The sequence below is a fragment of the Chiloscyllium plagiosum genome, unplaced genomic scaffold (genome assembly GCF_037043375.1).
Source record: "Chiloscyllium plagiosum isolate Xiang-an unplaced genomic scaffold, Cpla_swu_hap1 HiC_scaffold_20, whole genome shotgun sequence".
NCBI lineage: Eukaryota > Metazoa > Chordata > Chondrichthyes > Orectolobiformes > Hemiscylliidae > Chiloscyllium > Chiloscyllium plagiosum.
Window position 1 is genome coordinate 57,205,166 of NW_028270158.1, and position 27,981 is coordinate 57,233,146.

General features: G+C 42.9%; 1 protein-coding gene across 1 annotated transcript; it reads right to left on the reverse strand.

The window, feature by feature from the left end:
- Nucleotides 1-2,765: 2,765 nt before the first annotated feature.
- LOC122560511 (cytochrome P450 2K1-like) lies at nt 2,766-24,445 on the reverse strand. Its single transcript, XM_043711179.2, has 9 exons — nt 24,096-24,445; nt 22,812-22,974; nt 20,133-20,282; nt 15,984-16,144; nt 11,882-12,055; nt 11,070-11,211; nt 10,723-10,910; nt 9,931-10,072; nt 2,766-4,384 (listed from the first exon to the last, which is right to left on the reverse strand). Exons 1-9 carry the CDS (start codon nt 24,294-24,296, stop codon nt 4,206-4,208), a joined length of 1,500 nt encoding a protein of 499 aa, XP_043567114.2. The 5' UTR covers nt 24,297-24,445; the 3' UTR covers nt 2,766-4,205.
- Between the last annotated feature and the right edge of the window lie 3,536 nt (nt 24,446-27,981).

The window sequence follows — 27,981 nt, forward strand, 5'->3', positions numbered from 1 at the left end:
ACTTCACCTGCAAATTTTTTGACTATGGGAGGAAGCATCCGGAGAAAACCCATACAAACATGGGAAAAATGTGCAAGTTCCACACACAGTTGCCTCAGGGTGGAATCAAATCTGGGTGCCTGGTGCAGTGAGGCAGCAATACTCCACTGAGCCACCGTGACACCCCAAATCATTGATAAATATTCCCACTCCTGACTTTTTGGTGGAGGGAAGGTCACAGATGAAGAAGTTGAAGATTGGTTGCCGGAGGACACTACCTTGAGGAACTCCTACAATAAAGACATCTCGGAGATGCTGACCAGACTACTCCAGCCCCTTGCCATTATAATAACCCACAAATCTTTCAACACACTGAAAGAGCTCTTGATTATCCAAAGACATATAGGTTAGGTGAATTAGCCATGCTAAACTGCACATAACATTAGTCAGGGGTAAATATTGGGTAGGGCAATTGGTCTTGGTGAGTTAATCTTTGGAGGGTCAGTGTGGACTTGTTGGATCGATGGTCCTGTTTCCATACTGTAGAGAATCTAATCTAAACTAATCTCATCCTGCCAAAATGTTCTGGAACTGAGATGACTGAACTTCAACAATTACAACCACCTTCATTTCTGCCAGATTTGATACCAACCAATGAAGAGTTTGCCTCTGATACCCATTGATTCCAGTTTTGCTCAGGCTCCTTGATGTCACACCGATTGAAATTTGGCCTTGATATCATGGACTGTCACTCTCACCTCACCTCACCTCTGGAATACAGCTGTTTTGTCCATGTTTGGACCAAGGCTGTAATGAGGTCTGGAGCTGAGTGGCCCTGATGGAACCCAAACTGGGCTTCACTGAGCAGGTTATTGCTGAGCTGGTTGATGACAATGATGATGACACCTTCCATCATTTTACTGATAATCGACAGGACATAACTGGACAATTTACCACATTGTCGGGTAGATGCCAACATTGTAACGGTTATGGAACAGTTAATCTGGAGTCATAGAGGTATACAGCAAGGAAACAGGCCCTTCAACCCAACTTGCCCATCCCACCCAGTTTCATAATTTGAACTCGTCCCATTTGCCAGTTTTTGGTCCATATCCCTCCATACCTATCCCATCCGTGTACCTGTCTAAATGTTTCTTAAATGATGAAATTGTACTCACTTCCATCATTACCCCTGGCAGGCTGTTCTATACATTCTCCATCATCTGTGTGAAAGAATTGGCCCTCTGGACTCTTCTGTATCCCTCCCCTCTCACCTTAAACCTTTGCCCTCTATTTTTAGATTCCCCTACCATGGGTAAAAGCTGATGGCTATCTACCTTCTCTACAGCTGCAACAAAATAGCACGGATCCTATACTCAGTGCACTGACTGGTGACTGCAAGCAAGCTGAAAGCATTCTTCACCAACCTGTCTGTGACTCCATTTTCAAGAAGCCCCTCAGATCCATTTGTTCAATAACACTCCCCAGGGCTCAAGCATTGACTGTGTCAGTCCTGTCCTGGTTTGCCTTACCAAAATTAACTAAATTCAACACCATCTGCCATTGCTCAGCCCATTGGCCCAGTTAATCAAGATCTCACTGCATTCCCAGATAACTGACTTCACTGTCTACTATACCATCAATCTTGGTGTCATCGATAAACATACTAACCATATCTCCTAAACTCTCAACTTATATTGAAGGGAGTCAGAAACATGGTGACATTACAGTCATTTGGGAAACAGTACTGAACAAACTGAAACTCTGAGCTAACAAGTCCCTGGACCTTGGTAGGCTTAACTTTAAGGTCTTAAAAGAGGTGGCTAATGAGGTAGCAGATGCATTAATGTTCATTTTTCAAAGTTCCCTAGATTCTGGAAAGGTTCCATTAGGCTGGAAAAGATTAAATAAAACTCTTCAATTGAAGAAGAGAGGGAGGCTGGGAACAAGAAACTAGAGGCCAGTTAGCTGGAGGTCTGCCCTTCAGAAAACGTCAGAATTTGAGCACTGAGGAGATAATAGCTGAGCATGAAGGAGAGATAAAGATTACAAGGGTCAGCGTGGATTAGTGAAAGAGAAATCATGCTTAACCAATTTATTGAAGTTCCTTAAGGGAGCATCATGTACTGTGGATAAGTTGGAGCCTGGAGACATGTTGTACTTGGATTTCCAGAAGATGTTGACAGGAAGCCACATAAAGGTTCAGAGTAGGAGCTCATGATGCAGGAGGTAACAGAGGACATGCATGACCAGAGGATGGGCTGGCTGACAGCAAACAGAGAGCAAACAGTTTTTTTCCTGTCCAGCAGGATGTGATGAGTGGAGACTGACAGAATTCTCTGCTGGACCTCTGTTTTTAACAATTTATATCAATGATTTATATAAGAGGAACATGCTAGCTACATTTGCGGATGATAGGAAGATAGGTAAGAACATATCCTGAAAATGACATAGAGAGCTTGCTACTTGGGAATTACAGTCAGATATAAATAATTTGAATGAGTAGCCCAAAAATCTGGCAGAAAGAGTACAGTATGACAAACTGTGAAGGCATTTTAAACCTCACACCAGTCAATCTCTGATAGCATCACTTGTCTCTGAAATAGCAGGATTCTGCTGATTCTTTTAAAATTGCTATGAATTCCTTGTTGCCAGTTTTCTTCCATTGTTAGATTTCAACAAGGATGAGGGAACTGCTGAGTTTGAAACTACAAGAGATTTTATTAAGCAAGTCTGTATTGCATTCCTCCAAACTGGCTGGTAAAAAAAATCTGCTTCCAATGGCATCAGGATCATCAATTTAATTAACAAAATGTCCAAGGCAATCTAAGAAAAAAATTACACAGCAAGTTGTTAAGACTTGGATTTTGCTGCCTTACTCAGAACTTCCAAAAGTATAAATATCCAATTGGGAAGAATTCCCTGGGCTAATCATGGAAAGAGTATGGAAAGCTACATCAAAGAGTCAGAAAAAAGCACAATAAGCCTCTTTCCATACATTATTATTATGATTTAAATGTGTCCCAAAGACAAAACTGAAAAGCAGACTAAAATATATATACTTATAGAACATAGAGAGTACAGCATGGAACAGACCCTTCAACCCATGATGTTGTGTTGAACATAACACCAACTTGAACTAATCCCTTCTGCCTGCCAATGGTCCAGAGCCCTGGAGGGATATATTTATTCATGTGCTTATCTAAAATTCCTTTAAACACTCCTATCGTATCTGCCTTCAGCACTAACCCTGGCAGCATGTTTCAGGCACCTACCACTCTCTGTGTTAAAAACTTGCCCCTTCCATCTCTTTTGAACTTTGCCCCTTTTACCTGAGCTACAAATCTGATAAAAACTTGCTCACATGATTTTTCTTTGAGAAGTTACTATTTATGTAAAGAAAAGATAATGGGGGAATAAAAGGCTGACAGTGAAGAATGATCAAACTGTGTAAGAAAGAGGCTGTTCAATAATTGGCTGGGCAGGACACAGGATGGTCAACTGATGGAAGTGACATTAGGCAGAGACTTGAGGTTAAATAATTAAACCTCCAGTAATATGTCCAGAGTTGACAACCTTCATGTTTACTCACAGGGTAATTTATTGACTGTACAAATGTCTGCTCACCTTTATGCATTAAACAAATAGGCATATTGGTGGGGTAGGTGGTTCATTTCATCGGGAGGTGCCATTTAAGAATGATTGATGGTAAATGCTCGGTGTAATGTGTTTATAAAAGTCAATGAAATTATTTAATGAATTTTCACTCAAACTTGGGAATGATACAATAGATTTCATAGCCTCCTATTACTTAATGTCAAACACCCAGCTCTTTAACATAAATTACTGCATAGGTTAGGGTGAGAGGGATATTTTACACAATATATTCTTTGGACAATTCTTCAGGGAATCTGACAAATTGTGAAAAATAACTCAAGATTAAGGATTTGATGTCATTTATGTGATGAAAATTGGGGCATAAATCACTGGGCAACTTCAGGAAATTCACAGTCATGTTTCTTAATTCACCGATCCTTCTAACTCCTTTGTGTTTTGTGACAGAGCTAGTTTGTACAGTGAACATCACATTGTTAAAGTAAATATAATGATGATGACTCAGCCCAATTTGAAAGGCACCGTGTGAAGAAACAAGGGAACACTTTTATTCAGATGATTAAATGTTTGTGCAAATGAAAATCAAGTAAATGATGAATGAGGTGGCTTCATCAGCGACGCTCAGCGCACACAGTTTGGTACTTTGGGAACGAAGTAAAACCCACTCCAGACTTGAGTTCCAGTTCACTGACATTCGGTGGGACTTGAAACTTAAATTTTTGTATCAGTGTAGTAAAGAAGAGGAACAGCTCCATTTTAGCCAGGGTCTCACCAGCACAAATCCTTCGACCTGCAAAAACACATTTGCAAAAAAATGTGAAAGCGATTGTAATGAGGTCTGGAGCTGGGTGGCCCTGACGGAACCGAAACTGGGCATCATTGACCAGGCTATTGCTGAGCTGGTGCTGCTTAATGACAATGTTGATGACACCTTCCATCACTTTACTGATAATCGACAGTGGACTGATGGAGTGGTAATTAGCCAAGTTGGATTTGTCCTGCTCAGGACATAACTGGGCAATTTATCGCATTGTCGGGTAGATGTGAACATTGTAACGGTTATGGAACAGTTATTACGGAGTCATAGGAATGGTTGGTGCAGATTCCGGGATTTAGATGTTTCAGTAAGAACAGAGATCATGGTAAAAGAGGGGGGGGGGGGGGGGGGGGGTGAGGGTGGCATTGTTAATCAAGGGCAGTATTACAGCAGCTGAGAGAGAACATTTGAGGACACATCCACTGAGGTAGTTTGGGCTGAGGTTAGAAACAGGAAAGGAGAGGTCACATTGTTAGGAGTTTTCTAAAGGCCTCCAAATTGTTTCAGGATGTAGGGGAAAGCATTCTCGATAGGAGCAAGAATAACAGGGTAGTTGTTATGGGGGCTTTAACTTTCCCAATATTGACTGGAAATACTATAATTCAAGTAGTTTAGATGAGTCAGTATTTGTTCAATGTGTGCAGGAGGGTTTTCTGACACAGTATGTAGACAAACCAACAAGGGGCGATGCCATATTGAATTTGGTACTGGAGAATGAAACGGGCTAGACGTTAGATTTGGAGGTATGTGAGCACTTTGGCAATACTGAGCATAATTTGGTTACGTTTACAATAGCAATGGGCAGGAACAGGTATATACTACAAAGAAAGAGGTATAACTGGGGGGAAAAGGCAATTATGATGTGATTAGGCAAGATCCGGTTAGGGTGAAAGGAAAGGCTGGTGGGTATAGGGAATGCTGGATGACTAAAGAAATTGAGGGTTTGATTAAGGAAAAAAAGGAAGCATATGTCAGGTATAGATAGGATAGATCAATTGAATCTTTAGAAGAGTATCAAGGCAGTACGATTTTACTTAAGAGAGAAGTCAGGAGGGTAAAAAGGGGGCATAAGATAGCTTTGGCAAATAGAGTTAAGGAGAATCCAAAGGATTTCACAAATACATTAATGACAAAAGGGCAACTAGGGAGAGAAGAAGGCCCATCAAAAATCAGCAAAGCGACATTTGTGTGGAGCTGCAGGAGATGGGGGAGACATCAGCATTTAATGTGGAAAAGGACATGGAAGATATAAAATGGAGGGAAATACATAGTGACATTTTGAAAAATGTCCATATTACAGAGAAGGAAGTGCTGGATGTCTTGAAATGCATTAAAGTGGATAAATCCCCAGGACCTGATCAGGTGTGCCCTAGACCTCCGTGGGCCTCTTACTGAGATATTTGTATCATCGATAGTCACATGTGAGGTGCCGGAAGGCTGGAGGTTGGCTAATGGGGTGCCACTGTTTAAGAAGGGTGGTATGAACAACCAGGGAACTATAGACCAGTGAACCTGACGTCGGTGGTAGGGAAGTTGTTGGAGGGAATCCTGAGGGACAGGCTGTACATGTATTTGCAAAGGCAAGGACTGAACAGGGATGGTCAACATGGCTTTGCGCATGGGAAATCATGTGTCACAAACTTGATTGAGTTTTTTGAAGACGTATCAAAGAGGATTGATGAGGACAGAGTGGTAGACATGATCTATATGGACTTCAGTAAGGCATTCGATAAGGTTTCCCATGGGAGACTGGTTAGCAAGGTTGGATCTCATGGAATACAGGGAGAACTAGCTATTTGGATACAGAACCGGCTCAAAGGTAGAAGACAGAGGGTAGTGGTGGAGGGTTGATTTTCAGACTGGAGGTCTATGACCAGTAGAGTGCCACAAGGATCGGTGCTGAGTCCTCTACTTTTCATCATTTATATAAATGTGAGCATAAGAGGTACAGTTGGTAAGTTTGCAGATGACACCAAAATTGGAGGTGCAGTGGTCATCGAAGAAGGTTACCTCAGATTACAACAGGATCTTGATCAGATGGGCCAATGGGCCAAGGGGTGGCAGATGGAGTTTAATTTAGATAAATGTGAGGTGCTGCATTTTGGGAAAGCAAATCTTAGCAGGACTTGTACACTTAACGTTAAGGTCTTGGGGAGTGTTGCTGAACAAAGAGACCTTGAAGCACAGGTTAATTGTTTCTTGAAAGTGGAGTCGCAGGTTGATAGGATAGTGAAGGCGGCGTTTGGTATGCTTTTCTTTATTGGTCAGAGTATTGAGTACAGGAGTTGGGAAGTCATGTTGCGGCTGTACAGGACATTGGTTAGGCCACTAGCAGAATACTGCATGCAGTTCTGGTCTCCTTCCTATCGGAAAGATGTTGTGAAACTTGAAAGGGTTCAGAAAAGATTTACAAGGATGTTGCCAGGGTTGGAGGATTTGAGCTATAGGGAGAGGTTGAACAGGTTGGGGCTGTTTTCCCTGGAGCGTCAGAGGCTGAGGGGTAACCTTGTAGAGGATTACAAAATCATGAGGAGCATGGATAGGATAAATAGACAAAGTCTCTTCCCTGGGGTAGGGGGAGTCCAAAACTAGAGGGCATAGATTTAGGGTGAACGGGGAAAGATATAGAAAAGACCTAAGTGGCAACTTTTTCACGCAAAGGGTGGTACGTGTTTGGAATGAGCTGCCAGAGGAAGTGGTGGAGGCTGGTACAATTGTAACATTTAAAGGGCATCTGGATGGATATATGAATAGGAAGGGTTTGGAGGGATATGGGCCGGGTGCTCGCAGGTGGGACGAGATTGGGTTGTGATATTAGGTCAGTGTGGCCAAGTTGAACTGAAGGGTCTGTTTCCATGCCGTACATCTCTATGACTCTAAGTTGAAGCTCTTGTCAAAAATAAGGCAGCGGCTTATGTGAGGATGAGGCATGAAATCTCAGATAGGGGGCTTGAGTGTTATAGGTTAGCCAGAAAAGATCTAAAGAGCTGGCTAAAAAGAGCCAGGAAGGGACATGAAAAGTTGTTGGTGGATCAGATCAAGGCAAACCCAAAGGCCTTCTATAAGTACATCCAGAATAAAAGAATAACAAGCATAAGATTAGAGCTAATCAAGGATAGGAGTGGAAAGTGGTCTGTGGAATCTGAGGACATGGGGAAACGCTTGATGAATACTTTTTGTCAGTATTCACATTGGAAATGGGCAATGTTAGTCAGAATGTGGAGATCCAGGCTACAAGATTAGTTGGGATTGAGGTTGACAAAGAGGAGGTTTCAGCAATTTTGGAAGATCTGAAAATAGATAAGACCCCTGGGACGGATGGGATTTATCCTCGGATTCTCGGGGAAACTAGGGAGGGGAATGCAGAGCATTTGGCTTCAATCTTTATGTCATCATTGTCAACAGCAATAGTGCCAGAAGACTGGAGGATAGCAAATGATGTTCCTTTGTAATAGGAGGGGAGTTGGAACAACCTTGGTAATTATAGGCCAGTGAGCCTTACTTCGGTTGTGGGTAAAGTGTTGGAAAAAGGTTAGAAGAGAAGGATTTATCGTCTGTAAGGAATAATTTGATTCGGGATAGTCACAGTTTTGTGAAGGACAGGTTGTGTCTCACTAACCTTACTGAGTTCTTCAAGAAGGTGCCAAAGCAGGGTGGATGAAGGTAAAGAGGTTGCTGTGGTGCATATAGACCTCAGTAAGGCATTTGATAAGGTTCCATGCAGTAGGCTATTACATAAATACTGTGTTTCAGGATTGAAGGTGATTTAACAGTTTGGATCAGAAATTGGTTATCTGAAACAAGACAGAGGGTGGCGGTTGATGGGAAATATTCATCCTGCAGCTCAGTTACCAGTGTTGTGCTACAAGGATCTGTTTAGGGGACACTGCTGTTTGTCAATTTTATAAATGATCTGGATGTGGGCGTAGAAGGATGGGTTAGTAAATTTGCAGATGACACTAAAATAGACAGAGTTGTGGATAGTGCCGAAGGATGCTATAGATTACAGAGGGACGTGAATAAGATGCAGAGCTGGGCTGATAAGTGGCAAATGGAACTTAATGCAGAAATGTTTGAAGTAGTTCACTTAAAAAGAAATAACAGGAATGCAGAGTACTGGGGTAATGGTAACATTCTTGGCAGCGTAGATGAACAGAGAGATCTTGGTGTCCAGGTGCACAAATCCCTGAAAGTTGCCGCCCAGGTTGATAGGTATGTTAAGAAGGCATATGTTAAGAAGGTGAGTTGGCGTTTATTGGTAGGGGGATGGATTTTCAGAGCCATGAGGTCCTGCTTCAGCTATACAAGACACTGGTAAGGCCGCACCTGGAGTATTATGGGATAACACGAGGGGACATAGCTTTAAATTGAGGGGTGGTAGATTTAGGACAGATATTAAGAGTAGTTTCTTTACTCAGAGTAGTAGGGGCATGGAATGGTCTGTCTGCCACAATAGTAGACTCACCAACGTTAAGGGCATTTGGATTAGATTAGATTTAAATGGGCATACATATGGATAATAATGGAATGGTGCAGATTAGATGGATAGCAGATTATTTTCAAAGGTTGGTGCAACATTGAGGGCCAAAGGGGCTGTGATGCGCTGTAACGGTCTGTGTTATATGAGTAGCACAAATCTTGAAGGTTGGAAGTTGAAGCATCACTCTAGAACCTGAGGCAGGAAATCGAGGCTGATGCTCTCACTGTGGGATTAAGCAAGAGCTGCATTGTCATAAGGACGGGTTTTCAGTGGATGCGTTAAATTGCAGCCATATCTGCCATTGTGTATTGGTCACTGAGATTGCCAACATTTCAACAATGATCATAATTCTAGAATAATGACGACAGGCATTTTAAAATGCCCTACTGTTGGGAAAGATACAGCTTTAATCAAGAATGCTTATTCATTTCTGATGTGTCAGCAATTAATCTGCACCTTTGTGATGATAAATAACTTTTTGCAGTCTTAGGGAAAAGACACATAACCCCAGATTCCCATTACTGATGGCTACTCAATCCTCCAGTAAAAAACTATGTGCACAGATATTGGATTGGACTCTGCTTGGACATTAGCACCCCCACCAATGCCTTTCTCCCCAGCACAGAATCATAGAATCCCTACAGTGCGTGGTAGCAGGCCATTCAGTCCATCAAGTCCACAGCACTGAAGAGCATCCCACTGTACCCATACCCCTACCTTATCCCTGTAATTCTGCATTTCCCATGGCTAACCCATCTAACCTGCACATCCCTGGACACTATGGGCAATTTAGCATGGTCAATCCACCTAACCTGCACACCTTTAGATTGTGGGGGGAAACCAGGCACCCGGAGGAAACCCACTCTCATATGAGGAGGGTCACTGATGCTGGGAGGCAGCAGTGCTAACCACTGAGCCATTGTGCTGCCCTAGCAGGACTGAAATGCCCTCGCTGATGCATCTCCTTGATCTTATTAGCCCCAGCCAGGGATGGATTATTTCACTCACATATCACTAAAAAGTTAGTCAGTGATGTTACCTGCAGAGAAAGGTATGAAGGCATCTCTCTTCACAAACTTGCCCTCAGCATTCAGAAAGTGAGATGGGTTGAACTCATTTGGTTTTTCCCATTGGGTTTTATCATACAGCACAGAGGACAGCAATGGGATTACATGGGTTCCCTAAAAATATTAAAATATCATTTCTGTATTATGTCATTATTATAAAAATGCAAAGGCATGGTTCAAAACAATTGCACAGTTGCTCATTGATAAATGTATTTGAAATTTAGAAATAGCATTTACAATCTAACTGTGGTCCCCTGAGCATCCTGATTTGAACTGCGCCAGGACTGATGGCTGTGCCTGCAGTGGCCTGGGTCCTAAACTCTGGGATCCCCTCTCTATTTCTTTCTCCTCTTTTAACAAGTTCTTAAAACCTGCCTTTCGACTAAGCTTTTGGCTGCATGTCTACGTCTATCATTTTATGGCTTTTGGTGTTAATTATTCTTCGATAACTCTGAAGATTCTTGGGTTGATTTACTACATTAGGAGGGGCTCTGCAAATACAAAGTTGTGATCAAACCGTATTTTTCAATTTTGTTCTCCACTCCACTCTTTTTTTTGTCCATTATCTGTATATATTAAAACATTAATAAAATACACAAATGCAGTCAGACATTGCCATATTATTCTAAATAGAATGACAAACATAAGATTGAATCATTCACATTCTAATGATGCATACTGCAACCAGTTTTCAATGTTCCCTTTCTTGCTCCCTATTGTCTGTCTATCAGGCCCTGAATGCAGCCAGCCTTTCCTGAGGTTACCTTTGGAATGAAGTATCCTCTGAAGTTTACGTCCACTGTTGTTTCATGTGTTATGCCCAGTGGTACAATATCTCCAAACCTTTGGATTTCATGGATCACTGCATCAGTGTACGGCATATCTTTCCGATCTTCAACTCTGGGATGTCGTTCCGATCCAATAACTCTGATAATTTCCTCATGAACCTTTCCTGCAATCCGAGCACATTTTAAAGTCATTGGAAGCACTTAATTGAAAATATTTTTGAACAACATCAAAATCTCAATCACAGTAAACAGAGAATATGAGACACTGAAAACCATCCAACAAGGTCAGCTGCAGAGTGGAATTAATCAAGAGTGCTCCTTACTCTGGATTTCTGGATATTTCATCATCAGAAGCATTCCCCAACGAAGTGTGGTTGAGGTGGTCTCCATCCCTGCAGCAAACAGGTTAGTTGTCGAAGTCAGTAAGTTGTCTTCATGGAAGTATGAATTAGGGTTGTCCGATTCCTGAAAGCAAGATTGACAATGCAATAGCTCAGAATTGAATTGAGACCTGTACTGTAAGTCCTATGATGCATACTTAATCTGACACATTGATTATTGGGTATTGCAGCTCAAAATAGGGGCCAGGAAAACAAGGCTTCTGTATGTTTACTCCAGCATAGTACTGAGGGAGGCCAAACTGTCAGAGGTGCAGTCTTTCAGATAAGATGTTATTCTGAGGTGCTATCTCCTCTCAGGTCAATGTATCACAAAGAAATATATTCTATTGTGCTTTTCAAGATCTTAAAATGCCCCAAAGCACCTTAAAGTCAATAACAAGTGCTTTTTGTAGTGCAGCCAACAGTATATTGTAGGAAGTGCAAGAGCAAGTTTAGTAGAACAAATTCCCGCAAAGAGCCATGAGGTTCTGACCACATTTTATTGATCTTGGACAAATCTATATCAGAAAGTGACTCCACTTCAAATCTACTTCATCAGCTGTAACATGCTTTTTTCGAAAAAGAACAACATTTTTCACACTCTTTACCTCGAATCATATACATTTGCATCAAAAAAGAGTCTATTCAGACTATCAGGCCAATGCTGAACTGAACAAATGTGACTTTTTTTTCTGAAATATGTAAGTTTAACTTTAGGAAGGTGGCAAAACTCTGAAAAACAAAGGGGTGTTTACCTTCTGTTGTCTGATCATGAACACATCGATAAAACTCCTCAGGTCATTGCCATCTAGTTTCTGACGATTTTCTTTGAAGAAGCCTTTGAGGAAATTCATAGTCTGTTCTGTATTGGTAAACACTTTATTGTGTCTTCCTGGAAGAAATCTCAGGAGTGGAAATGCATTGTACAGCTACAGAATCAAAATAACTGCATGTTATTAAGGTAGATATTGAAATGAACTAATGACCTGCTCACATTGAAGTAATCGTAATTTCAAAATAAGTGATAGACAAATCTTTTAAACATTATGAATCTTCGATAAATACAGTGGTTTTTGAACATTTTGGATAATTATACCTTTTTAGAGTCTTTATCATCATACAATGCCTGAAACAGTTGTGCAAACAAATTCAATATTTTTCAAAAGGGAATTGAGTCATAGAGATGTACAGCATGGAAACAGACCCTTCGATCCAACCCGTCCATGCCAACCAGATATCCCAACCCAATCTAGTCCCACCTGCCAGAACCCGGCCCATATTTCTCCAAACCCTTCATATTCATGTACCCATCCAAATGCCTCTTAATGTTGCAATTGTACCAGCCTCCACCACCCTCTGCGTGAAAACGTTGCCTCTTAGGTCTCTTTTATATCTTTTCCCTCTCACCCTAAACCTATGCCCCCTAGTTCTGGACTCCCTGGCTCCAGGGAAAAGACTTTGCCTATTTATCCTAGACATGCCCCTCATAATTTTATAAACCTCTATAAGGTCACCCCTCAGCCTCCGACATTCCAGGGAAAATAGCCCCAGCTGTTCAGCCTCTCCCTGTAGCTCAGATCCTCCAACCCTGGCAACATCCTTGTAAATCTTTTCTGAACCCTTTCATGTTTCACAACATCTTTCCGATAGGAAGGTGACCAGAATTGCATGCAATATTCCAACAGTGGCCTAACCAATGTCCTGTACAGCCGCAACATGACCTCCCAACTCCTGTACTCAATACTCTGACCAATAAAGGAAAGCATACCAAACGCCTTCTTCACTATCCTATGTACCTGCAACTCCACTTTCAAGGAGCTATGAATCCGGACTCCAAGGTCTCTTTGTTCAGCAATACTCCCTAGGACCTTACCATCAAGTGTATAAGTCCTGCTAAGATTTGCTTTCCCAAAATGCAGCACCTCTCATTTATCTGAATTAAACTCCATCTGCCACTTCTCAGCCCATTGGCCCATTTGGCCCAGATCCTGTTGTAATCTGAGGTAACCCTCTTCACTGTCCACTACACCTCCAATTTTGGTGTCATCTGCAAACATATTAACTGTACCTCTTATGCTCGCATCCAAATCATTGATGTAAATTACAAAACGTAGAGGGTCCAGCACCGATCCTTGTGGCATTCCACTGGTCACAGGCCTCCAGTCTGAAAAACAACCCTCCACCACCACCCTCTGTCTTCTACCTTTGAGCCAGTTCTGTGTCCAAATGGCCAGTTCTCCCTGTATTCCATGAGATCTAACCTTGCTAATCAGTCTCCCATGGGAAACTTTGTCGAACGCCTTAGTGAAGTCCATATAGATCACATCTACTGCTCTGCCCTCATCAATCTTCTTTGTTACTTCTTCAAAAAACTCAGTCAAGTTTGTGAGACATGATTTCTCACGCACAAAGCCATGTTGACTATCCCAAATCAGTCCTTGCCTTTCCAAATACATGTACATCCTGTCCTTCAGGATTCCCTCTAACATCTTGCCCACCACTGAGGTCAGGCTCATCAATCTATAGTTCCCTGGCTTGTCTTTACCGCCCTTCTTAAACAGTGGCACCACGTTTGCCAACCTCCAGTCTTCTGGCACCTCACCTGTGACTATCAATGATACAAATATCTCAGCAAGAGGCCCAGCAATCACTTCTCTAGCTTCCCACAGAGTTCTCAGGTACACCTGATCAGATACTGGGGATTTATTCACCTTTAACTGTTTCAAGACATCCATCACTTCCTCCTCTGTAATCTGGACATTTTGCAAGATGTCACCATCTATTTCCCTACAGTCTATATCTTCCAAATCCTTTTCCACAGTAAATACTGATGCAAAATATTCATTTAGTATCTCCCCCATTTTCTGTGGCTCCACACAAAGGCCACCTTGCTGATCTTTGAGGGGCCCTACTCTCTCCCTAGTTACCCTTTTTTCCTTAGTATATTTGTAAAAACCCTTTGGATTCTCCTTAATTCTATTTGCCAAAGCTATCTCATATCCCCGTTTTGCCCTCCGGATTTCCCTCTTAAGTATACTCCTACTTTCTTTATACTCTAAGAATTCACTCGATCTATCCTGTCTGTACCTGACATATGCTTACTTCTTTTTCTTAACCACACCTTCAATTTCTTTAGTCATCCAGCATTCCCTAAACCTACCAGCCTTCCCTTTCACCCTGACAGGAATATACTTTCTCTGGATTCTTGTTATCTCATTTCTGAAGGCATCCCATTTTCCAGCCGTCCCTTTATCTGCAAACATCTGCCTCCAATCAGCTTTCAAAAGTTCTTGCCTAATACCGTCAAAATTGGCCTTTTTCCAATTTAGAACTTCAACTTTTAGATCTGGTCTATCCTTTTCCATCACTATAGAATTATGGTCACTGGCCCCAAAGTGCTCCCCCACTGACACCTCAGTCACCTGCCCTGCCTTATTTACCAAGAGTGGGTCTAGTTTTGCACCTTCTCTAGTAGGTACATCCACATACTGAATCAGAAAATTGTCTTGCACACATTTAAGAATTTCCTCTCCATCTAAACCTTTAACACTATGGCAGTCCCAGTCTACGTTTGGAAAGTTAAAATCCCTTACCATAACCACCCTACTATTCTTACAGATAGCTGAAATCTCCTTATAAAAGTTTGTTTCTCAATTTCCCTCTGACTATTGGGGGGGTCTATAATACAATCCCAATAAGGTGATCATCCCTTTCTTATTTCTCAGTTCCACCTAAATAACTTCCCTGGATGTATTTCCGGGAATATCCTCCCTTAGCACAGCTGTAATGCTATCCCTTCTCAAAAATGCCACTCCCCCTCCTCTTTTGCCTCCCATTCTATCCTTCCTGTAGCATTTGTATCCTGGAACATTCAGCTGCCAGTACTGCCCATCCCTGAGCCATGTTTCCCTAATTGCTATGATATCCCAGTCCCATGTTCCTAATCATGCCCTGAGTTCATCTGCCTTCCCTGTTAGGCCCCTTGCATTGAAATAAATGCAGTTAAATTTATTATTCCTACCTTGTCCCTGCCTGCCGTGACTGTTTGACTCACTTCTGTTCTCAGCTGTACCCGTCTCAGATCGATCTCTTTCCTCACTATCTCCCTGGGTCCCACATCTGCCCCCCCCCCCCCCCCCCACCTTACTAGTTTAAATCCTCCCAAGCAGTTCTAGCAAATTTGAATTGGATAAATACTTAAAAAAAATCAGATTGCTGAGTCATGGGATGAGAAAGGGACTTGGACCAATTATGTGATTCTTTCAAAAGAGTTGGAGAAGGAATACTGGACCAAATAATCACCTTCTGTGTTGGACAGGCTGCTGTTTCAGTTTCAATGAATAAGAGGTATCTTCCAGAGATTCAAGATTTTGAGGCAGCTTGATGGGTATTGAGAGGATATTTTCACTTGTCAAAGTATTTAAAACAGAGACTATAAATTTGAAAGTAAGAAATTGTTTGAAAAACGCAGAGATGGGGACAGATTTGTTCTCTCAAAGTGTCATTAACCATTGGAATCTACTCCCCAGACCAGCATATATTGAATCTGTTCAAAGTGGAATTGATGGGTATAGTTTCATGAGCAGGTTTACAGTCACAGGAGGCTGTAACCCTTTGTAGATGACACTGGCACACACCTGCCCATCGCCAAACCAGCCCACCCTGTTATGTGTAGGAGGGGCAGGCCTAGTGCAGCCTGCCTATCCTCACACCAATTAAGGCCCTTAATTGGGCAATTAATGACCAGATATATTGCACCACAAATACACTGAGGCTCCACGTACGGACCCCTTCCATTTACTGCAAGTTGCAAATGATCTCTTCAAGAATATAATTCAAATGAAAGATGAAACTTACGTGGACCACAGGTGAACCAGCAAGTTGAATGTTCTCATTCACTCTCTTTACTAAACTGACAAACTTTTCATCCTCATAATCAAATCTGTCACCAAAAACTATAGAACAAATTATATTGGCCACAGCAGAGTTCAGTTGAATAGTTGGATTGAATGGTTGACCTGCAAAAGAAATTTTAAAACATGACACCCAATCGAGTATTGACCATTTATGGAGTGATTGTAATGAGGTTAACCAGGTGGACCTCAGAATAGGAGCTCCCTGACTGGGCTGTTAACTAGGTCCAATCAGGGAGTCCTGGTTGGCAGATGTAAGCAGGAGTGTTGCCGACTGCCGGCCCCTCTTCCGCGGTTACGTTAGGGCCCGGGTGTCCTTGGAGAAGGAGCATGCGGTGTCGACCAACACCCTGGAGTTGTTCAGGGAGAGGTGGGCGCCGCAGGGAGTGGAGTGCATCATTTCTCCCTCCAGCTCCATTTTGATTTAGTCCCTACCCTCCCCTTCACTGTTTTGATCACATAGCACTGCCCTTTGATGTGAAGGGCAGTGTTTGTCACTGGCTACCTGGGTGTTTTCCTATCTCCCTGGTGGTGGAATTTGAATAAAGATTCGTGCACTTTGTGTCTTTCACTGTGTCTCACACCTGCACACGCACACCATGGGTACTGGGGAAAAAATAAGCACTACCGCAGTTAGGCGAAAACAAAAAGGGGTGGCGCAGGGAGTGGAGTGCATTATTTCTCCCTCCAACTCTATTTTGATTTAGTCCCTACCCTCCCCTTCACTGTTTTGATCACACAGCACTGCCCTTTGATGTGAAGGGGAGTGTTTGTCACTGGCCACCCGGGTGTTTTCCTATCTTTCTGGTGGTGGAATTTGAATAAAGATTCGTGCACTTTGTGTAAAAAGAAAAAAATAATAAAAATAAACAGGAGCGGACCACTCGGGTGTTTTCCTATCTTCCTGGTGGTGGAATTTGAATAAAGATTTGTGCACTTTGTGTCTTTCACTGTGTCTCACACCTGCACACACACAGCATGGGTGCTGGGGAAAAAATAAGCACTACCGCACTTAGGTGGTAGTGTGGGAGTTAAATTTAAAAAAAAAAGAGAAAAAAAAGATGAAAAAAAAATAGAAACAAGAGTGTTAAAGGTACTGTTCGTTCTGAGAGCTGGCTCTTGATGGAGCTAGATCTGTGTGTAAAAAAAAAGTAAACAGGAGTGTGCTGTGGAATCCCATCCAATTCTATTTTGATTTAATCCTTGCCCTCCCATTCACTGTTTGATCACACAGCATAGCCCTTTGATGTCAAAGGCACTGCTTGTCACTGACCACTTGGATGTAATGAGGTTAGCCAGGTGGACCTCATAGAATATAAGTTCCCTGCCGGGGCTGTTAACTAGGTCCAAACAGGGAGTCCTGGTTGGCAGAAATAAACAGGTCCAGGCAGTGGGCCATGGAGGGGGTTGTTAGGGTCACTGCCTGCCCCTCTTCCGCGGTTATGTCAGAGCCTGGGTATCTCTGGAGAAGGAGCACCCGGTGTCCACCGACATCCTGGAGTTGTTCAGGGAGAGGTGGACACCACAGGGAGTGGAGTGTATTATTTCCCAGTTGAATTCTATTTTGATTTAATCCTTTCCCTCTCCTTCACTGTTTGATCACACAGCATTGCGCTTTAATGTGAAGGACACTGCTTGTCACTGGCCACTCAGGTGGTGGAAATTGAATAAAGTTTTGTGCACTTTGTGTCTTTCACCTGCATGCACACAACATGGGTGCTTGGGGAAAAATAAGCACTATCGCATTTAGGAGCTAGTGTAGGGGTTAATAAAAAATTTTTTAAAACAGGAATGTTTCCCAGTGGAAGGCTCTCTACGCAGGAGACCTCCCCCTTTCTCTCAGGGATCTGGGGTGGAGGGTGCTGCACGCAGTGGTCTCCTGCAGCCGCAGATTGCGGTGGTTCATGGACTCCCAGCCCCACTGCTTGTTCTGTGGTGCTGTGGAGTCCATGGACCATATACATATGGGGTGTGGATGCTTGCACTCCCTTTTTGATTTCCTCAAAAACCTCCTTCTCTGTTATTGGTTGCACTTCAGTCCCACGCTCCTGATCTTCGGACACCCGTTGCAGAGGGGGGAGGGCAGATCTGAAGACCTCCTTGTGGGTCTGCTCCTGGGCCTGGCCAAACTGGCCATAAACAGGTCCAGGCAGCGGGCCGTGGAGGGGGTCATTAGGGCAGACTGCCTGCCCCTCTTCCGCGGTTACGTTAGAGCTCTGGTGTCTCTGGAGAAGGAGCACGCGGTCTCCATCAACACCCTTGAGTTGTTCAGGGAGAGGTGGGCACCGCAGTGTATTATTTCCCCCTCCAACTCTATTTTGATTTAGTCCCTGCCCTCCCCTTCATTGTTTGGTCACACAGCATTGCCCTTTGATGTGAAGGGCACTGCTTGTCACTGGCCACTCGGGTGTTTCCTTTCTTCCTGGTGGTGGAAAGTGAATAAAGATTTGTGCACCTGGTGTCTTTCACTGTGTCTCACACCTGCACACACACAACATGGGTGCTGGGGGAAAAATATAAGCACTACCATAATTAGGCAGTAGAGCGGGTGTTTAAAAAAAATTAACAGAAGTGTCAGAGGTTCTGTTCATGCAAGAAAAAACCCAAAAATAAATAAACAGGAGTGTTTTAGGGCCAGAGAGTTGATGACCGGCCTGGAGGAAAGCAGGCCAGGAGGAGCCTGTCAGTATATGGGGCAGGCAGAGCCAGGCAACTGATAGTGTCCTCTCAGGAATCTACGATAGGGCAGACTGGTCAGTAAGCAGGGAGATTGAGTCAGGCGACCAATGGCAGGCCGTAGGAAAGCCAACCGGAGGAGGACCAGTTAGTACACAGGGAGGCTGGGAGCCGGACAGTCATTGGCCAGTTTGTAGGAATGCTGGCCAGGAGAAAGGAGCAGTCAGTAACGGGACAGCCAGGTGCTGGAAGGCCAACAGCAGGAAAGCAGGTCAGGGGGAGGTTTGGTTAGTACGTGGGGTGACTGGGTGGCGATGTCCATCCCAGAGGAAAGTGGGCTGGGGAGGGTCAGTCAGTACACAGTGCGGCCGGTGACCAGAAAGCCAACAACCAGCTCATAGGAAAGCCCCGGGTATTCCGGTTAGTACTTGGGGAGATTGGGAGCTGAGTGGTCGATGACCAGCCTGGAGGAAAGTGGGCCTGGGGAGGGTCAGTCAGTACTCAGGGTGGCCAGAGACTGGAAGGCTGACTCTGTTCTGCAGGAAGGCTAGCCAAGCACAGTCTGATCAGTATATGGTATGGACACGTGTCAGGTGTCTTTTTTATAGCTATATTGGATCTGCTTTCTATGCATTGTTTCTGATTTGATTGCACTGTCTTGCCTGTGTTTGTTACTGTTATCTTTGTGATGAACGGAAGTGGGATTTGAGGTTTGTCCTCATCTCCCTGAAAACTGGTTGAACAGTGGGGTTTGCTTTACTACTCTTTCCCCTGTATATTGTGTCTTTTTTTGTGAACTTCTGCTTTCTGTTTATTGTTCACTGTATTTTGTTCAGTTTAATAAAATATATATTAAAAAAACAAGAGTGTCAGAGATTCTGTCAGTTCTGGGAGGAAGCAGCACAATAGTTAAGGACTATGCATGTGAAAATAAAGGGTGAATTTGTGATGGGATACCAATTTCTATGGTGGTATTTCAATTTACAAAAAATCACAATTACATTACTCTTCAGGTAAGACCCTGAAGCTTGTTCCCTTGCCTATAAAAAGATAGATAGATAGGAGATAGCTGACACTCTCACCAGAATTTTTAAGACTCCTTCAATGTCCAATTTGAGCTAGGGAATTGCAGAACAGATCATGAATTGAGGGATGGATGAACTGGAAATCTATGAACTTGTTCTTCTATTCAATCAGATGTGATCTGTTTGAATACACATCGGGGGAGCTTACCGCAATAATTGCAATTAGTTTTGGATTATTCTTACATAGAGTTAGCAGAAACACAATAGCTTGAATGGTCCCTGTCTGTGATATAGATTTCTGTGATTCTTTAATGTATATTGGCATTCAAAAATAATTCAAACAGAAAAAAGGAACTACGGTAATTCTGTTCATTTACCTCATACAAACTCACCTTGATAAGCATCAATCATTTTTACCAGAAAATCTGACTCCTCAATTATTTTGTCTTCAATGGTTTTCTTTCCCATTCCAAAATCTCGTAATGTGGTGAGGGCAAATCTTCGCATTTGTTTCCATGACTCCCCGTGACCAAAAATAATACCTTAAATTAAGTCCATCAAAAAGAAGCAAACATTGTGACTCTTGTAATCTTCACTTAAACTAACAACATTCCTCATAGAATCAAGGGCCTGACTAATGAGAGAAATAGAACACAATGAAGTGAGAAAGGTTTACATTTTTGTTGTGAAATATTACTATGCAGAACATTTCTAGAGATAACATCCTGGCATCCCAAATGCTTCAGTCGCTGAGTTACTTTTCGGTGTACTCACTGTTAGAATATAGTAAATGCACTAACCAATTTACACAGAATGAGCTTCCACAAACTATTAATTTTGGAGATATTGATGGAGGGACGAATAGGATTGTGGCAACATAGGAAAAGGAGTAAGCCATTACACCCTTCAAGGCTATGTCACGATCCTGGGTGACCTGTGACCAAACTCCATTGCTTAATAAATCACCTACCTCAGATTCAAAATTAACAACTGATCCAGCGTCCACTGTCATTTGTGGAAGAGAGTCCCAAACAACTGCAATCCTCTTGGTGTACAAGTGCTTCCTACCATTTTGCCTGCTTGGTCTGGCCCTGCTTCTCAGACTCTGCTGCCCCTCGTTCTAGAATCCCCAACCAATGAAAATAGTTTTTCTGTATCTACTGTTTTTCTGTTTATAGCCTGTTTATAATTTTCCTGTTACTATCTCAAAGACTTCAATCAGATCATGCTTTAAGAGTAAATCAGCACAATTTGTATAATCTTTCCTCATAAATTCACGTAATAACTAGGACATCAGGAAAAACGTTCTCTGCACTACTTTCAATGATATTATGAGGCATTTTATTCCCACTGGAGAGAGAAGATAGGAATAATTCCAAGAAATGTATCTCTGGCAATCCAATATTCCACCACTACCTCTGAATATTAACCTGGATTATATGTTCAAGTCTCTGATATGGAACCTGAACCCACACTATCTGAGTCAGAGATAAGAATGCAACTGCCTGTGACATCGCTGAGCGTAGATTGTATGCCAATGCAGTGGGCTCCCTCCACTACTTCAAGCTGTCTTACACTCAACATGGGATTGATGAATTAACAATTGAACAGGAGAATGTTTCATTTCACAGCACCATTATGTGTTTAAATGCTTTTAAAAGCATTTTTGTTTGAAAAGTCAAAAAACTGCCAAACAAAAATATCTGCAATTAACAGATCAAGTTAATGTTCCTCAGTTGATAAATAATTTGAAGAGCAGTGTTAGAAGCCTCAGAATTATTATCAGAGATATTAAGATTATATAATTAAGCATTAGATTGTCGACAAGTAGAGGTCTGTGTTGAATATACAGCACAGAAACACGTTATTTGAACCAAATGGTCTGTCAGCATTTGTGCTCTATACAAACCTCCTCTTACCCATGCCGACCAGATATTCTAACCTAATCTAGTCCCATCTACCAGCACTTGGCCCATATCCATCTAAACACTTCCTATTCATGCACCCAACCAGATGCCTTTTAAATGTTGTAATTATACCAGCCTCCACCACTTCCTCTGGCAGCTCAATTCCATACACGCACCACATTCTTTGTCCTCTCACCCGAAACCTATGCCCTCCAGTTGTGGACTCCCCCACCCCAGGTAAAAGAGTTTGTCTATATACTTTATCCATGCCCCTCATGATTTTATAAACCTCTATAAGGTCACCCCTCAGCCTTTGATGCTGTAGCCTGTTACAAAAATCTCAGTTGATGCTAGATCAACTATTAATTTAAGATTAGAGATCAATCAGCTTCTGTTAACCAAAGATATTCAGAAACTTGAGGTAAAAATGAACTATTTCACAGATGAGCTAAGGTTTTTTTTAGATTAGATTACATTACAGTGTGGAAACAGGCCCTTCGGCCCAACAAGTCCACACCGACCCGCCGAAGCAAAACCCACCCATACATTTACCCCTTACCTAACACTACGGGCAATTTAGCATGGCCAATTCACCTGACCCTGCACATCTTTTGGACTGTGGGAGGAAACCGGAGCACCCGGAGGAAACCCACGCAGACACGGGGAGAACGTGCAAACTCCACACAGTCAGTCGCCTGAGGCGGGAATTGAACCCGGGTCTCGGGCGCTGTGAGGCAGCAGTGCTAACCACTGTGCCACCGTGCCGCCACAGGTCTCACTCAGTGTCAGAACAATTTATGTTCCCAACCCTCCAGTATAACCACATGTATTGCTGAATATATTATCAATGTCATTTTGAAAATCAAGGAAAACAGGGTGCTGAATGAAGTTACTAAACAGCCCCACACTAACATCACCAATTATCACATAATGCTTATGACTATTGGATATTGTGCAATTAAATATAACCATGTTTTAGAAATTGCAAGGAATTAGTTACTATCAGATACATTGTTTTTTTTATCTTTCTAAGTTCTTAAAAACATAATACTTTAAGAAATACTAACCTTTGTCAAACACTGAAAAATATTCATTATCTGAACAGGGACAGAATACAGTCTGATTTTAACTGATAGGTTTTACAACAGTGAAGATGCAAATTACCGTGTCCTTTTGAAACTGCTTCAAATATTGGGATGTGTGCTCTCTCTCCAAATTCATCTGCATTGTTGACAAGAGCATCCCTCACTGCTTCATAACCGGTCAGCACCACTGCAGTTGTGGGTCCCAGCTTGATGCTAAATACCTCGCCATATTTCTCAGATACCTTCAAGAAAAGGTTTACATGACAAATTATTACCAGTTTTTCCGTGACACGTACATTTGTTCATTACACCAGTGACCTTTCAGACTGTTCCATGAACCAAACATCAATCTCTCATTCAGCAGCACTCACCAGCTCTCAGGATCTACACCGGACATTCACATCAGCTCCAGCTCACCCTCAGACAACTTTCAAAGGCATCAGCTTCAAATCCATTTCACACATCCTCAACATGTCTTTAGCTTTATGCAGCTCTGTCAATACATCACTCAAATACAATGTAACACTCTCACTAATATCCTGTTCACTCTCTCTACTATACCATCTCAAGGTATAATGATACAGCTAGACTCAATCATCATGAGATTGGCCCGTACAGAAGCCAAAACTCTGATTACATCAGCCATGTGCTCCTGATGTTGGTTTCAGAAACTACTTGTACCTCTGTGATGGAATGGAAGGTTAGAGTCTGAATCCCAATAAATCCGTTACCTTGTGGTTTAACACATGAAGAATTAAGTGTGTGAGGGCCCAAATATAAAGGGTAAGGATGCAGGATGTTACAGTCCAGCGTATGATCTGGCTTCAATGCTGGAAGACATTTACTGGTCTAAAGGCAGTGAATGTTTCTTCAGTTAATATCTCCTATTCACCACACCAGTGACCTTTCAGACTGTTCAATGGGCCACACACCCAGGCTGCACACCACTCTCCTGGGGATGGAAAATGTCATGCTGACTGGTACCTGAGAGAATTCTGCACCTGGTGGACACTGGAGAGGCGGAAGAATATGGCCTCCCCTCCCCCCGGCCCCCACCCACAGGATGTTTTTATTAGAAATTCTTTCTTTCTTCATCTTTTCATCCCTGACTAACATTAAACACTCAGACACTCCCTCTGATGTCGATGGTCAGGTTACAGGGGACGAATACTATCAATTACCTGGCAAACATGGTGTCAATTTCGGGGTAATATCAGCTGGATTCTGGTTGGTTTGCATTGGTGACAATAACTCACTGAGATCACCCCTTCAGAGCAGAAATTCACATCCCCAAGCGCTGAACACAAATGGGAAAGAGCAAACCAGGCTTCTGATTCACTGTCCGAGTCTAACTCGCTCTTACCTTCATCAATGATTTGTTCAGCTTCTTCAGATCCAACATGTGCAGGTTCCCGATCACTGGGAGAGAAGGGGGTCCCGGGGGGAAGTTAACGACTCCAGGATTTTTCAAGCCGCTGTTGAAATACAGCAGGAGGATAATGGTCAGAGCCCCCAGCAACACCAGGGTGATGGCATCCACAGGGAAAATACTTACAATCGACATCCCGGGATCGAAACTGGCAACAGGAGGGGCCGCAGTTTATATTCGAGCTCAGCTCCTGCACTGAAAAGCTGCAAAAAGATTCAAAAGGGAAATCTCTCACTGATCGATGTGGTTTTAAACTCTCGGATTATCTGAACTTTCCCTTGTCGAAGCCCTGTTATGTAATGAACTACAGTGGGTGGCAATGACCTTCAAAACCAATTGGAAGGCAGGAAAGAAAACTCTGTCCCTCCCAAAAATCTAATACCGTAATTGCAGTCACTAAAATTCCCCCTCACCTCTCACCTAGTGACACCCGTGAGCGATGCTGATATTACTGAATCTGTTGGGAAAATGAGGCAAAGTCAGCAATAAGGAAATTTACAATGCAGAGAGAAACTAAAGTCCCATTCTCCAAACATGGTGTGAACAGCAAGACAACTCTCGCTCGTCAGAAACAAGAGGTTTGTTAATATCGACTTTCACGCTTTTTAAACCAAAACAAAATCCCCCTGTGGGACGTGGGTGCTGCTGGCTGACCAGCATTGATTACCCCTTCCCATTTGCCCTTGAGAAGGTGGTAGTGAGCTGCCTTTTGGAACCACTGCAGTCCAGGTGCTGCAGATAGGCCCACAATGCCCTGAGGGAGGGTTTTGACCCAGCCTCAGTGAAGGAACAGCAATGTATTTCCAAGTGAGTGGCTTGGAAGGAACTTGCAGGTGGTGGTGTTCGCATGTACTTGCTGCCCTTATCTTTTGGAACGGAACTGACAGTGGTTTTGGAAGGTTGAGGATCTTTGGTGAATTTCGGCAATGCCTTGGGAGACTGTGCACACTACTGCTACTGAGTATTGGTGTTAGAGAGACTGGGTGATTGTGGATGTGATGCCAATCAAGCCGACTGTGTTTTCTCGGGTTGTATTAAGCTTCTTGAGTGTTGTTGGAGCATCCAGACAAGTGGGGAGTATTCCAACACATTCCTAACTTGTGCGTTATGGATGGTGGACGGGCTTTGGGAGTCAGCAGGTAAGTTACTTCTAGTAGTATTCCCAGCCTCTGACCTGCTGTTGTAGCCACTGTACTTATGTGGCAAGTTCAGTTGAATTCCTGATCAATGGTACCCCACAGAATGTTAATGATAACACCATTCTCTCATTGGAGATAGTCATTGCCTGGCATTTGTGTGGAACAAATATTACTTACCACTTGTCAGCACAAGCCTGGATATTATCCAGATCTTCTTGTATTTGAACATGGGCTGCTTCACTACCTGAGGAGTTTCAAATGGTGCTGAAAATTATGCAATCAGCAGAGAACACAGATTCTCTACAGTGTGGAAGCAGGCCATTTGGCCCATAAAGTCTAAACCAACAAACCAAAGAGCATCCCACCCAGACCAATTCCCTACCTTATTACCCTGCATTCCCCATGACTAATCCACCTAACCTACAAATCCCTGGACACGATGGGCAATTCAGCATGGTCAATCCACCTAACCTGCATACCTTTGGGCTGCAGGAGGAAACCAGAGCATCTGGAGCAAACCCATGCAGTCATGGGGAGAATGTGCAAACTCCACACAGACAGTTGCTTGAGGGTGGAATCAAACCAGGGTGCGTGGTGCAGTGAGATAGCAGTACTAACCACTGAGCCACCGTGACACTCCTAATCATTGACAAATATTCCCACCCTTGACTTTATGACGGAGGGGCGGTCATTGAAGATGAGTTGCCATGGGACACTATCTTGAGGAACTCCTGCAGAAACATTCTGGAGCTGAGGTGACTGAACTCCAATAACCACAACCACCCTCATTTCTGCCAGATTTGATGCCAACCAGTGAAGAGTTTGCCTCTGATACCCAATGATTCTATTTTTGCTCGGGCTCCTTGATGTCACACTCATTGAAATCTGGCCTTGATGTCACGGACTGTCACTCTCACCTCACCTCTGGAATTCAGCTCTTTTGGCCATGTTTGGACCAAGACTGTAATGAGGTCTGGAGCTGAGTGGCCTTGATGGAACCCGAACTGGGCGTCACTGAGCAGGTTATTGCTGAGCTGGTGCTGCTTGATGACAAGCTGATGAGACCTTCCATCACTTTACTGATAATCGACAGTGGACTGATGGAGTGGTAATTAGCCAAGTTGGATTTGTTCTGCTCAGGACATAACTCGGCAATTTATCACATTGTCGGGTCGATGCCAACATTGTAACAGTTATGGAACAGTTATTCTGGAATCGTAGAGGAATACAGCAAGGAAACATGCCCTTCAACCCAACTTACCCATTCCACTCAGTTTCATAATGTGAACAAGTCCCATTTGCCTGTTTTTGCTCCCTATCCCTCCATAAATCTCCCATCCATGTACCTGTCTAATTGTTTCTTAAATGATGAAATTGTACTCACTTCCAGAACTACTCTGGCAGGCTGTTCTATACATTCACCATCATCTGTGTGAAAGAATTGCCTCTCTGGACCCTTTTGTATCTCTCCCCTCTTACCTTAAACCTTGCTCTCTACCCTAGATTCTCCCACAATGGGTAAAAGCTGATGGCTATCGAACTTATCTACAGCTGAAACATAACAACACAGCTCATATACTCAGCGCTTTCACTGATGACAGCAAGCATACTGAACGCCTTCTTCACCAACCTGTCTATGTGTGATTCCATTTTCAAGGATTCCCTTGATCTCTTTGCTCTCTAACACTCCGTTAGAACACAGGGTTCGAGAATTGACTGTCTAAGTCCTGCCTTGGTTTACCTTACTAAAATACAACACCTTGTACTTAACTACATTAAACACCATTCGCCATTCGTCAGCCCACTGGCCGAGTTAAGCAAGATTCTCACTGCATTCCCAGATAACTGACTTCACTGTCTACTATACCATCAATTTTGGTGTTTATCCACAAACATACTAACCATATCTTCTAAACTCTCATCCAAATCATTTATATTGATGGGAGTCAGAAACATGGTGACATGACAATCACTTGGGAAACAGTATTGAACAAACTGAAACTCTGAGCTAACAAGTCCCTGTCCCTTGGTAGGCTTAACTTTAAGGTCTTAAAAGACGTGGCTAATGTGGTAGCAGGTGCATTGGTGTTCATTTTCCAAAGTTCCCTAGATTCTGGAAAGGTTCCATTAGATTGGAAAGGAGTAAATAAAACTCTTAAATTCAGGAAGGGAGGAAACAAGAAACTACAGGCTGGTTAGCTTGAGGTCTGCCCTTCAGGCAATGTCAGAATTCGAGCACAGAGGAGGTTATACCTGAGCGTGAAGGAAACACAAAGGTTACAAGGGTCAACATGGATTAGTGAAAGGGAAATCATGCTTAACCAATTTATTGAAGTTCCTTGAAGGAGCATCATGTAATGTGGATAAGTTGGAGCCTGGAGACATGAATTTCCAGAAGATGTTTGACAGGAAGCCACATAAAGGGTTATTGTGCAGAGTAGGAGCTCATGATGCAGGAGGTAACAGAGGATGTGTATGACCAGAGGATGGGCTGGCTGACAGCATAGAGTTTCTTTTTTGTCTAGCAGGATGTGATGAATGGAGACTGACAGAATACTCTGATGGACCTCTGTTTTTTACAATTTATATCAATGATTTATATAATAGAAACAAAGACATGTTAGCTAAATTTGCAGATGACAGAAAGACAGCTAAGAACTTAAATTCTGAAAATGTCACAG